Source organism: Ahaetulla prasina, chromosome 3 (assembly GCF_028640845.1).
Source record: "Ahaetulla prasina isolate Xishuangbanna chromosome 3, ASM2864084v1, whole genome shotgun sequence".
In the NCBI taxonomy this organism is placed as follows: domain Eukaryota; kingdom Metazoa; phylum Chordata; class Lepidosauria; order Squamata; family Colubridae; genus Ahaetulla; species Ahaetulla prasina.
Window position 1 is genome coordinate 60,763,230 of NC_080541.1, and position 13,498 is coordinate 60,776,727.

General features: G+C 40.1%; 1 protein-coding gene across 1 annotated transcript in view; it reads left to right on the forward strand.

Annotated features, from left to right (window-relative positions):
• The first annotated feature begins 473 nt into the window (after nt 1–473).
• The window catches only part of PTPRM (protein tyrosine phosphatase receptor type M), a 544,777-nt gene continuing 531,752 nt past the window's right edge, over nt 474–13,498 (forward strand). The window contains exon 1 of the mRNA XM_058178627.1: nt 474–825. Coding sequence (XP_058034610.1) covers nt 753–825 — 73 coding nt within the window. The 5' untranslated portion in view covers nt 474–752. The remainder of the gene's footprint in view (nt 826–13,498) is intronic.

The window sequence follows — 13,498 nt, forward strand, 5'->3', positions numbered from 1 at the left end:
CTAAGGTAGGAAGACTATGACTGATCTGTCCGGCTAAACTGCGGCATAACACAAACTTGCTATAGTTTATTCTAGGCACGGGACACCCTCTTCCCTGCTATTTCTATGGGCAGTTCGTATTTCATCGCCTTTTCTTTTTCTCCCTCGCTCGCAGTTTTCTTGCTTGAGTCCGCTCTTCTTACCGAAGCTCTTACTGAGGAGAGCGGCATTTGGCGAGCACGCCCGTCCCGTTACGGTAGCTCTTGCCTCCCTCCTTGCCTTGCCGCCGCCGAGAAAGAGCAGCGTCTTTTCCCGAGTCGCCAGCCAGGCCGGCTGCTGCCAGGAGTTGCTTGCTTCTTGTCGCCGCCACTCGCCCTCTAGCGGGGGGAAGGCGGCGCTGTCGGCGGCTGGGCGTGACTTGGCAAGCTTGCTCTCCGCTGCCTGCTCGCCTGCCTGCCGGGGGGGACCGCGAGTCAGTACAGGGACTCGAGAGCGGCGAGAAGCGAGTTGGTTGCGAAGACGGCGCGGCGCGCTTGGCTTGAGAGGCTGCCGGGCTGGAGCGGCGCAACAGGAAGCGCGGGCTGAGTGGAGTTGCCCGGCCGGCGGCGGGACTGCTCGGCGGCGCGAGGAATAAACGGAGCGGCTCTTGCAACCCCTGCTGCGAAAAGCGGGCGCCGTCCAAAAGGGGCCACGGAGGCGGCTGTGGCGCCTATTCTAGCCTCTCCCCCGAGCTGGGAGGGCCGGAGAGAGCTCTTTCTCCGAGGAAAGGAAATATGGGGAAAGTTGAAACTTGCCTCCTGACTTTGGCTGGACTTTTTCTGGCAACGAGAGCAGAGACGGTCACAGGTAAGACACCCACAGCCTCCTCCCCCCCTCCTCTCTTCCCGGGAGAGCAAAAAACCCCGAAGCCTGGGCTCTTGGGGCAAGGTGTGTGGATGGGGAGCCCCTCACGGGTGGGCTACCGTCGGGTATTGGAAATTGTGTTTTCCCTCCTCGGGGTGTGACCTCTGGAGCGGCTGCCAGCATGGAAAAAAAATATAGCCGGGGGAGGGAGAGGAGAGAAGGGGAGAGACGCCTGGAAGCGAGCAGGGAAGTTCCAGGCGCGGCGGGAGGGGAATCCGTTAAGTCTGGCTGCCTGGTGCAAAAGTGCAAAAGGAAGGGGGAGAGACTTGGATCGCGTCTGGCACGTTTGAGCCAGCCTGGAAGAGGCGAAGAGCGAAACCTTCTCAGCCGGGAGATCGGGAGGCGAGCTTCAAGGGAGGTTTAAATCCAGAGCTTTAAAAACTTTCGGCTGCTGGCCAGCGGCTTTTGAGGGCGGTGGCAGGGGAGGTGGACGAATTCCGAATTCCTTTTCTTTTCGGGACGCTCCGTCCGGGCAGGGCTGGCGACGAGACTGGATGTTTATTTACCACTGCACGCTTTCTGCTGGGTGGGCTTCTGGCGAGAGCGACCGGCAGTGGAGCGGAAAGGCTCCGTTGCTTGGAAAGCATCGAGGCGCCCGCTGGACCTGGCCAGCTTGCACAGACGCCGGATTGTATGTTCAAGCCCTTTGACAGCAATAGATAACATGGCTGGAGATACAGAAAGGGATGCAACTCCGGAGTTGCAATCGAAAGCAAACGTTCTAGAAGTTGATAAGGACCGTTTGGGAAGGCAAATTTGGCTCCTCTAGAAGTTGACGTTTGTGACAACTTGTGGACAGCAAAAGGGAGGGTGGCATGTGTGCTTTTGTTTCTTCCCCTTCCCTTCTACCAGGATTCAGCATATACCGATTGGTGACAGCAATATTGGATCAAGGCATAACTTTTCTTGTAAATAAAATCAACCTGGCAGCTTTTTATTTTAGCAACAATCTCTCTGCTCTGCCTTTCTTCTCTGTTCTGGATCTTCTCTGCCAATGTGTATAGCAAAGCAACAAGGGTAAATGACATGTGTATATGTTTGTAGTGCACAACCTCCTAATGTTGGCCTGTTACTGGGTTGCGAAACAAGACATAGCTGGAAGGAATGAGTAACCTCAGACTGTTTTGCTTTCCACACAAAGCTTGAACTGTAAAAACCTATGGCAGAAATTGAAGACATCTGGGTTCCATGTTGTGTGTCCTTTGATCAGAAGCGGAAGTAGGACTAGGATTTTGCTTTGCCTCTGTTGCAGAGTTTGTTGCTTTGTGCACTAACTTGGTCTTCTTGTAACTCAGTGTTGGGTTTTAAAAATGTACACTTATTTCTATTGAAGCATTGTAGTTTAATCAAATATTTTAAATGCAAAACTGTGGTTCCTCAAAATTCTTTTCTCCCTCTGTATTTAAGTCAGGAGGTTCATAGATGTAAAAAGTGTTCCAGAGTTTGCCTCTGTAAGAAAAATAGAATTGAGGAAAAGCTTCCCTTGGTTCCCTTTGTGGTTTGAGTGATCTTATGCATAGCTGTGAATTATGTTCAGTGTTTCTATTACTGGAAGTCTTCAAATCCCTGCTTTAATTAGCTCTTGTGTTATTCAGATATAGCTATACCTCACTGCCTAGCTATATAATTTTCTTGACTGTCTGTCAAAACTGTTGAGAAAAATGATTATTTCTGTTGGATGTTCAGAGCTGTATGTAAGTGCCAAACAATAATACTTCTGTCCTTACTTTAATATTGTTTTAGTACATCTCTTTAGAGTTTGATATGGTATAAACTGTTTTTCATATGAGGTGAGAATACAGGTATTTTTGCAAGTTCATGACTTTTGAACCAGTTACATATGTTGGTAGTGGACAGTTCTATGCTAAGTTGGTGGTTCCTATAACCCTATCTGGGTCAATCTTTCTACAAGATAGAAGGTACCACATATATCACTATTGATTGTTGTTCTAACTTACTGGAAAATGAAAGGGTAATAGAATAATACTTTGAATAAATACATTCATTGTAGAATTAAATCTTTTATGGTAATACTTGACCATCAAAAGAATTAAGTAGAATGTTGAATTTTAGAGAGAATTACTACACAAGACAGGTAGGTAATTATATCCCTCTAAAAGTATCCTGCATTTTGATATTCAAATAATACATTTTTAAAACCAGAAAAGGGATTTAAAAATGTCTAATTTTCTTTTTAACACTGAATATTGAATTTTAATTAGAATTCTCATTATTATATCCATTAGTCTATATAGTACAACTTTTAAGAGAAACCGTGATCAGGGAAAAAAGCAATATGGTAAAGATTGCTTTAAAGTTTCAGTTTCTAAATTTTCAAGAAATTCTTGAAAAACAGATCAACAATAAAAGCATTGAGTTTTTTATGTGAAATTATTCATTGACATATTTTGTATTGAAGCCCCTGATATTTAAGATAGTAATGAGAATTGATTGCAAGGGCCAAGATTTTGTAAAAGCTAATGCTTTCAGATTATTGAAACACAATTTTCATTTTCATCCGAAAAAGTTTTGGTTTTTTGTTTAAGACTTTAGATGCCTGTGGAATTTCAATATAATTAATTGGCTTACCTGTCCAAATACATTTGTATAATTTTATACAAACTTATTTTATATTAATTATTGAAAAATGGCTATTGAACAATTTCTGAAAATCTAATATTATTTTAGCATGTAGTTTTGTAATCTGTTTGTCCATAGCTAATAGATTAGCTATGCCCCAAAGAAGACATAATTTGGAGAACTGAAGAGAGTCTTGTGATGATCTCTCATAATCACGAAATATCAAGAAAGATGCGATGGAATTTAAAAATCAGATATATGTATAAAATACTTTTTTAAAAAATCTACATACCAAGCAGTATTTAGAAACTTGGTGCTTCTTGTTATAAAATATGCTTGTACTAGAAGCAGAAAAGTCTCTTATTTGACTGCACAATTGCTTTAGAAGTGGCAAACAACTAATGCTTCAGTCCTGAAGCCATTTATTCAAAAGAGTTAGGATAGCATGCTCACATTCTAATTGTGCTGTCACAATTTGCTCTGTTTGCTGCCATAGCATCAGAACTGGATTTTTATTTTTGTTTAATGATGTATTCATGGGCTTTTACTAATAGGTTTGAAATAATGTGAAAGATAAAAAAAAAAGTAAGGAGGAAACAGTTTAAGGCCTTAATTAATTACCTGTAATGGCTTTAATTTCTTACAAGGTATATTCATTTCTTTCTGTTATTTAGTTTTAAACTGAAAAGTAAAGTTAAATCAACTATATTATAAAGCAATATCTGAAAAGAAGTAATCATGATTGAGAAAATAAATAAGCATTTCAAAGTCATACTAGTGTTAATAGCTTAAGTAAATACATTAAAATTAAGTGCAATATTGTAATATTGAATAAATACTTGCAACAGTCAAGCTGTAGCTATTAAAATATTTTATTGATGTTATCTATGATTTGTTGTTAAATGGAATTCATTGATGTGTATAAAAATTCTGATCCTGCATTCCTACATTTGAGTTATTCAGAAGTTTTATTGGATCAAAAATGGCAGAATTATGACACATTGACAGATGTTACAAAAGCTCTATGGACTCATCTGCAGCATGGGAGATAACCAAAATAATGCCATCTGTACCAGCAGCTTAGTGAATATCAGCTTTATTCCCAGTGAAATATGTTTCTGTATGTTAGAAATTTTTATTAAATAGGGCTGGCCTGTGTGTGCATGTGTGCGTGCGCACACACATGTATTTGGGTTGAAGCATATAGACTCTTATTTAAAAGTAACATTCAAGACAACAGACCCTAGGCACTATAAGAGATTTGGACTAATATATTGAGGATATGGTCTAAGTGATGTATACTACCCTCTGCTTAAACTGTATTGAGAAAATTATTGCCTGTATCTGCTATGCATCTGCACATGGCAATTTATTTCTCTATGTTTGGCTAATAATTTAACTTATATTGGATTGTTCAAGTGACTTCACAGAAAAGCATGTTGTAAACCAATGATTGTCCCATAACTTTAGAGTACTATAATAATTAAGGGATAGCTAGAACCTGGAAGATCATAGTACCAGTTCACTCATTCCATGTAAACTTACTGGATGACTTTGGACCAAAACCCAACCTACCTCAGAGTATTCTTGTTATGGGACAACATGAATAGAGATCATCATAAAAACTGCTTTGAGGTCCTAGAGGAAAGTTGGATTACATGTGTTAAAATTTAGAATAATACGATATTTCATCCATGGCAAGAGATTTGCCATGGTCCACATAGGTGTGCAACATACTTCCATCAGTTTCTTTTGTGATTGTTTCTAAGTGGTGTGAGAAACTAAGATCCAGGTCCAAAGTCTTCTGTGGGCATTATGTTGCTGCAAAATCCTAAAAATGCCAAATACAGGATTTCCTTTATTTTTATGCAGCCATAGGAACTTCCTGTTTACACTTTGCCTTAGATGTAGAATTCCAGTGATATGAGTTTCACCCAACTTTTTGTTTTCCTAATACTTTGTTTCTTGCCTATGACTGTTGTTACGTGATGGTGCTAATGTGGAAACTATATCAGACTTGTCTTGTGTTACTTATTAAAAAAAAATTAAAGTTTTCAGTTCAGTCACTGATTAAAATGACACTGTTATTACGACAAGAAGAAGAGACAAAATATAACCTACAGTCTGTTACAAGGATGTAATTACACAGAAGAATTCCTATAATGCATCTTTGGTCTCACAGTTTAGCTATCAGATTGTGTGTAAGAAAAATTACAGCAAAATATTTATTCTTTTAAAGAGTTATTTCTGTTGATGTCATCTTTTAGAATGACAACTGAAAAGTCTGAGTTCACTACATAGTTATAGAACATGTACATATTTGTATACTCAGCTTTTAGAACCATGTAATAATTGAGAATAGAGAGAATACAAAATATCCCGTGTATTCTTTGTCTGAGAAAATGTTCCAGCCACTTGCGATGTGTGCACAGATGACTTTCCCATTGGGAACTGAACAGAGATAAATTAACAAACTTGCCAAAATAACTGACCTTCAAGCAAATCAGAAGCTGCAGTTCCTTAAAAGAAACTGCTGCATTCTTGATCAGTATTCAGCATGTTTTGATTTGGCCATATTTCTGCATAGCCCATTATTAGTTGAATATTAAAAAAAATATTTAATTAACCTATTCTATCATACTTGTAGTTATATTACATCCATTTAAAAGGCTATATTAAAAAAATAAGCTCGAGAATGTTAATTAAGTACTTACAATTTCTGCAAAGTTAAGTTGGACTTAAACAATGTTGAGCAACTTTGTACACTTCAAATGTATTAGAATGGCAATTTCTGGCATCACTGGAGTCATGCTCACTGGGAATTATGACAGATGCAGAGCCAACACATCTGGAGATTGTCACATTGTGGAAAGCTGAACCGGAGTTTCTTAAAGGAAGGCTCCCTGTGCCAAAGTACTTTAGGTAGCTCAAGGGTTGAATGAAAACAGAAGACATAAAATAAGAACAGGTACAATCTTCCTGTACAAAGTTCAGTAAACTTAAGTTATTTGGACATTTATTTAAATTTAAATTATCAATGAACTTCTGGTACAATCATAATTAAAATAACTTAAACATTACTACACTTCTGTATATAACTACTTTGCCCACAAATGAAATAAAATAAAAACAATAAAGGGTATATTATACAGCTTTTCAGTGTGTACTATTAAATTTAATAGCAGTTTCTCAGTACAGGTGTGTTTTGGTAAATAATGCCAACATATTATCCTGATTATTATCTGTAAATTTTGTGTTCTTCCCAATTTCCTTTTACATGTGTTTTTCTTATCTAAGTTTGTCTGTTAAAAGAATGAAATATTTCAGTGACAAGATTTTGTTTGCTGTGATCTACTGCTGATCACTAGGTGTAGCTGCATCTCCAAATCCACTTTCCTAAACCAGGATTCTAGGTTGGATTGACTGAATTTTGGCGTGTTTTAAGTTTAAGAGATCAAAAGGTTTTAAATGAATAAGTAATTTTAAATGATGATGGGTACCTTTTGGAAAGAAAATAAAATGAATAAGGACTATGTATACTAATAGTTCTGCTAATAGTTTTAACACAGAGAGAGAAAAATAGATTCCAGTAAAAATGTACATTTTTGGTGAAATAGTATTATAATATCTCGTTGTACATGCATTTCTGCATCCTTCAATGTCATGTGCTAAAAGTGTAGCACTAAATATTTCACCAAAACATATGCCATTCAAAATCACTATATACAAGGGCAGAATAAAAGCAAATTTTAATGTTGCTTGAGATAATTTATTAGAAAAATATCTGCGTATGACAACCTTATTGTACCATCCCAAAAGCTCTTTGGATGTTTGTTCTTTTAACATTATGTCCTTTTTTTTTTACTGCTGAGTAATAAACTCATGATCTGAAGAAAAAGAAGTATTTGTTTATTCAATTTTTATCCTGACTTTATTTCTTTATAAGTAATTCAGGGTGGTGAACATACATTTCTTTCCTCCCATTTTCTCCCCATGACAACAATACTGTGAGGTGATTTGGGCTGAGAGAGAGTCACTAACCCAAAATCATCCAGCCAGCTTTCATGTCTAAGGTGGGACTAGAACTTATAGCTTTTTGGTTTATAGGCCAGCCCCTTATCACTATGCCAGACTGGCTGTTCTCAATAACTAAGTCAATAGTACTACCTCAGTTTCTATATTTCAGGAAGAAAAAAAAAAAGTAAAACATGCATAGGGTCAAACAAATCTTGGGTACCTTCAAAATAAATGGATGGAAATGAAGTACAGTGTTGTAGGACTGTTGTTACTAATTTGAAGATATAGCTGCCTTTTGAATATATATATATATATATATATATATATATATATATATATATATATATATATATATATATATATATATATATATATATATATATATATATATATATATATATATAAATTATATTCTTCAGTTTTGACATTGCGTTGTAAAAGTTGTAGTATCAGACATACAATAAGCAACATAATGTCCATAGAATATTTGAAATATATTTCAAACACATAATTACCTAGTTCTACAAAAGCTCTATAAAAGTTCCCAGTGACGTTGCAACCACAGTAGGTTTGCCCTGTGGTGTTAATTGGGAATTCCAAAGTTTGAGTGTCAATTAGAATAATCCTAGGAGTCTTTAGAAAGGATAGTCAAATCAATCTGAGGAAACTGAAAACTGGTCTTTAGTAATTATCATCTCAGAGAGTTGGAAGGTGTGCTAGTGATTGCAATTGAAGTTTAATTTCAAATAAACATACAGAAATACTAGAAAACTTCAAGCACTGAAGTTTTCACATGGTTATTACAGCCTAATGTTGTTTTATGAGTAAATATTATCCTTACAGAACAGGGTAGTTTCTTTTTGTTTTGAATATTTTAATGAGATTTATAATTAAGTAGCTAGTGAAATATGGTTAGGATCCAATATACAGTAAGATGATATATCAATTTATTTTTCTTTATTATTTTAGATAAATAATTTATAATTAGAACTGCATAAAAAACAATTGCTACTAACCTGCCTTCCATTGAGGACCTGTATACTGCACGAGTCAAAAAGAAAGCTGTGAAAATATTTACAGACCCCTCACATCCTGGACATAAACTGTTTCAATTCCTACCCTCAAAACGATGCTATAGAGCACTGCACACTCAGAACAACTAGACACAAGAATAGTTTTTTCCCGAACGCCATCACTCTACTAAACAAATAATTCCCTCAACACTGTCAAACTGTTTACTAAGTTTGCACTACTATTAATCTTCTCACCGTTCCCACTATCCATCTCCTTCCACTTATGACAGTATGACTGTAACTTTGTTGCTTGTATACTTACGATTTATATTGATATCGATTGTTTCCTGATTGCTTATCTGTATCCTATGACTATTATTAAGTGTTGTACCTTATGATTCTTGATAAACTTATTTTTTCATTTATCTACGCTGAGAGCATATGCACCAAGACAAATTTCTTGTGTGTCCAATCATATTTGGCCAATAAAAAATTCTATTCTATTCTGTTCTATTTATTTAAACCACCTTTATTGTTTTTATAAATAACTCAAGGTGGCGAACATATCCAACACACCTTTCTCCTCCTATTTTCCCCACAACAACAACCCAGGCTGAGAGAGAATGATTGGTCCAAGGTCACCCAGCTGGCTGTCATGGGCTAAGGCGGAACGTGAACTCACGGTCTCCTGCTTTCTAGCCTGGTGCCTTAACAACTAAACCAAACTGGCACACTTCTAATAAAATTGTTCTCATTTCCTGCATGTGGTCGGGTTCTGTGTCACTCTTTTATTTCTTTGTTTATTGTATGATACTTACATTATGTATCAATTGACTTGTAAATTTTTTACAAAAGATTGTCATTCATCTTATCAGTGGGAATTACATGGTCAGAGCTTATATTTCCTCTGTAGAAATGCTTTGTGTAAAAGGAACAGACGGAGAACGTGAGAACCTACTTAGCATTTGATGCCATCTGAAATTTTAGAAGTTATTGCTAAGAGGAAAAATGGATTATATTACAATTTAATATTCAGCAGCAAGGTCTTTTTTAAAGCTCATATATTCAAACTCCTACTCCTCTCTTTGTTACCAGGGAAGTGATAACACATTGCAACACTTCTGGAATGGATTTAATTAGTTCATCTGTTTTTAGGTAAGGTTGAATGGTAGTATGGGCAGAAAAAGATAATGGGCATTAATCAGTGTGAACCTCTGTCTCTTTTCAAAGTGAACTTGGGATCTGAACCCACAACTCTGAAGAGACTATTAGAAATAGTATTGTCAGTGATAGATTATTAGTAGACAGGAACTGAGTGACAACTGATAGATTGAAATGGATTTTAAACTAAAACCCACTTCTCTCTCCTTCCCCCAACTTTCTCAGCATGGCTCTGCTAGTGGCTATTTCTGCAGCCAACTCTTTCTGCTCTTATATTTGGGCAACAGATTCCTTCTTAAAAGTCATATAAAATGTAAATACAGTGTTTACCTGTATATGACCTACCCCAAAATAAGCCCTAGCCTGATTTTTTGGGGTGGCCTTAATATATGCCCTACCTCCAAAATAAGTCCTACTGAAGGGGGTGGGCATGGCCATCACAGGAGACAGCCCTTCCTTTCCTCAGTCACCTCAGGGCTGCTGGGCCCCTTAACGAATATGAATAAAGAATATGACGTCAAGAATTTTAGTGATCTCAACTAAATTTTCGCATATAATAATCAAGTTTAAAGCAAGAAGCTGATGTTTACTTTCAGACTCAATTAATTGTCTTGGTAACAATATTTAAGTCAGCAATAATTTAAGGTTCTGAAATATCATCTTTTTCTTGACAATACTTTTTGAGTTCTTCGGTTGAGACCCTTGATCATATCTTTATCAGCAGAATCATATTTAATTACTTTTTCTGTGTTTTGGGACTGGGATGTCAGTTACATTTACCATCCCAAGTAAGAGACAAATTATATAATAAGCAATGTATACCACATAGCTATCGTTCAGATATGTATTTCTCAATATTAAATACATGGTGATCTAATAAGAATAAGGAAAACCATGCAAGGAAAAACAAAACTTAGTTCTTTGTTTGTATATTAAAATAAATTCAAAACTAAAAAAACAGTTTAAGGAGAGGCAGCAGAATTAAAAAAGATTCCCCCCACAGTTTACATGAAATTTGTAATATATGCATTTCAATTACTATGGCTAAGTTTTAAGTAGATCACAAAGCTAGCATTAAAACTCACAGCCTCCTGGTCTCTGGTCTAATGCTTTAACCATTATACCAAACTGGATCTCATTTATTATTAGAATGGGACCCAAAATACTATTTCAGTGGATATATCCAATTTCTTCATCTTTGCAGCAGATGAAAACGGTTGCTTAGCTTGGGTTTAGGGTATGGAAAGCGAAAGCAGAATCGTAGTCAAAACATTATTAAGCCTTCAGAGAAAGATGCTTCTTTTCAGTCAGCTGTTAGTCTTATGACAACTGTGTTAGAACAACATAACTTTTAATATTGTTACTACAGAAGAAAACACCCAAATGGCTGGATTCCAGATTCCTCATGATATCTGAGGAAAGCATAAGAAAAAACTACCATAAGATGAACATAAAATAGGTTTTATGTAAATAGAACTTAAAATAACCTTTTTAGGGCTATTGATTTATTTATTTATTTATTTATTTATTATTTATTATTTAAATTTATATACCCTATCTCCCAAAGGACTCAGGGCGGTTCACAGGCATATAAAACATCGATACACAAAATTAAAATAATCTTTAAAAAACTTATTCCAATGCCCTATCATTAAAAATAGAAATATAAATATTAAAATCAATTTAAAACCCCTATAAAATTTAAAATCTAAGCCAGTCCTGCACAGATGAATAAATGTATCTTGAGCTCATGACGGAAGGTTCAAGGTCCGGAAGTTGACGGAGTCCTGGGGAGCTCGTTCCAGAGGCGGGAGCCCCACAGAGAAGGCCCTTCCCCTGGGCGTCGCCAGACGACACTGCCTAGCTGACGGCACCCTGAGGAGTCCCTCCCTGTGAGAGCGCACGGGTCGGTGAGAGGTATCTGGTCGCAGTAGGCGGTCCCGTAGATAACCCGGCCCTATGCCATGGAGCGCTTTAAAGGTGGTCACCAAAACCTTGAAGCGCACTCGGAAGGCCACAGGTAGCCAGTGCAGCCTGCGCAGGATGGGTGTTATCACGGGAGCCACGAGGGCTCCATCTATCACCCGCAGCCGCATTCTGACTAACTGTAGCCTCCGGATGCCCTTCAAGGGAGCCCCATGTAGAGGCGTTGCAGTAATCCAGGCGAGACGTCACGAGGCGTGAGTGACCGTGCATAGGGCCTCCCGGTCCAGAAAGGCGCAACTGGCGCACCAGGCGAACCTGGTAGAACGCTCTCCTGGAGGCGGCCGTCAAATGATCTTCTAGAGACAGCCGCTCATCCAGGAGGACGCTAAGTTGCGCACCCTCTCCATCGGGGCCAGTGACTCGCCACCGATGGTCAGCCGCGATTTAGCTGACTGTACCGGGATGCCGCATCCACAGCCACTCTGTCTTGGAGGATTGAGCTTGAGCCTGTTTCTCCCCATCCAGACCCGTCGGCCTCCAGACACCGGGACAGCACTTGATAACCGTTGGGGTGGTCCGGTGTGAAAAATACAGCTGGGTGTCATCCGCATACAGCTGGTACTTCACACCGAAACCACTGATGATCTCACCCAGCGGCTTCATGTAGATGTTAAACAGAAGGCGAGAGAATCGACCCCGCGGCACCCACAAGTGAGGCGCCTCGGGGCCGACCTCTGCCCCTGTCAACACCGACTGCGACGGTCGGAGAGATAGGAGGAGAACCACCGATAAACGGTGCCTCCCACTCCCAATCCCTCCAATCGGCGCAGCAGGATACCATGGTCGATGGTATCGAAAGCCGCTGAGAGGTCTAATAGGACCAGGGCAGAGGAACAACCCCTATCCCTGGCCCTCCAGAGATCATCCACCAACGCGACCAAAGCCGTCTCCGTGCTGTAACCGGGTCGGAAACCGGACTGGAACGGGTCTAGATAGACAGTTTCATCCAGGTGCAAGGGAAACTGATATGCCACCATATTTCTACAACCTTCGCCGCGAAGCGAGGGTTGGAGACCGGACGATAATTACCTAAAACAGCCGGGTCCAGGGAAGGCTTCTTGAGGAGGGGCCTCACCACCGCCTCTTTCAAGGCGGCCGGAAAGACTCCCTCCACCAAAGAAGCGCTCGTAATCGCCTGGAGCCAGCCTCGTGTCACCTCCTGCGTGGCCAGCACCAACCAGGAGGGGCACGGGTCCAGTAAACATGTGGTGGCATTTAGCCTCCCCAACAACCTGTCCATGTCCTCGGGAGCGACAGGGTCAAACTCATCCCATACAATGTCACCAAGACCGCCCTCAGCCGTCTCACCCGTATCACCGCAATCTTGGTCCAAACCATCCCGGTTGAACGTTTTTATCGTATAGATAACCGTTAACCCCCCCAGCCCGCCCCTGCAACGGGCCACCCCGCCCCCCCTGATGTAGGAGGGAGCGGGTCACCCGAAACAGGGCGGCTGGGCGGTTATCTGCCGATGCAATGAGGGAGGAGGCGTAGGTACGCCTCGCTTCCCTCATTGCCACTAGGTAAGCCCTAGTATAGGACTTCACTAGTGTCCGATCAGCTTCTGAACGGCTAGACCTCCAGGAACTCTCTAGGCGTCTTCTCCGGCGCTTCATCCCTCTCAGCTCCTCGGAGAACCAAGGAGCTGGTTGGGACCTGCGCTGGGTCAGAGGCCGCAAAGGCACGACCCGGTCTAAGGCCCCCGCCGCGGCCCGTTCCCAGGCCGCAACAAGTTCCTCAGCCGAGCCGTGTGCCAGACCCTCAGGAAATGGCCCAAGCTCCGTCCGGAACCCCTCCGGGTCCATCAGGCGCCTGGGACGGAACCAACGTGTCGGCTCCGTCTCCCTGCGGTGGTGAAT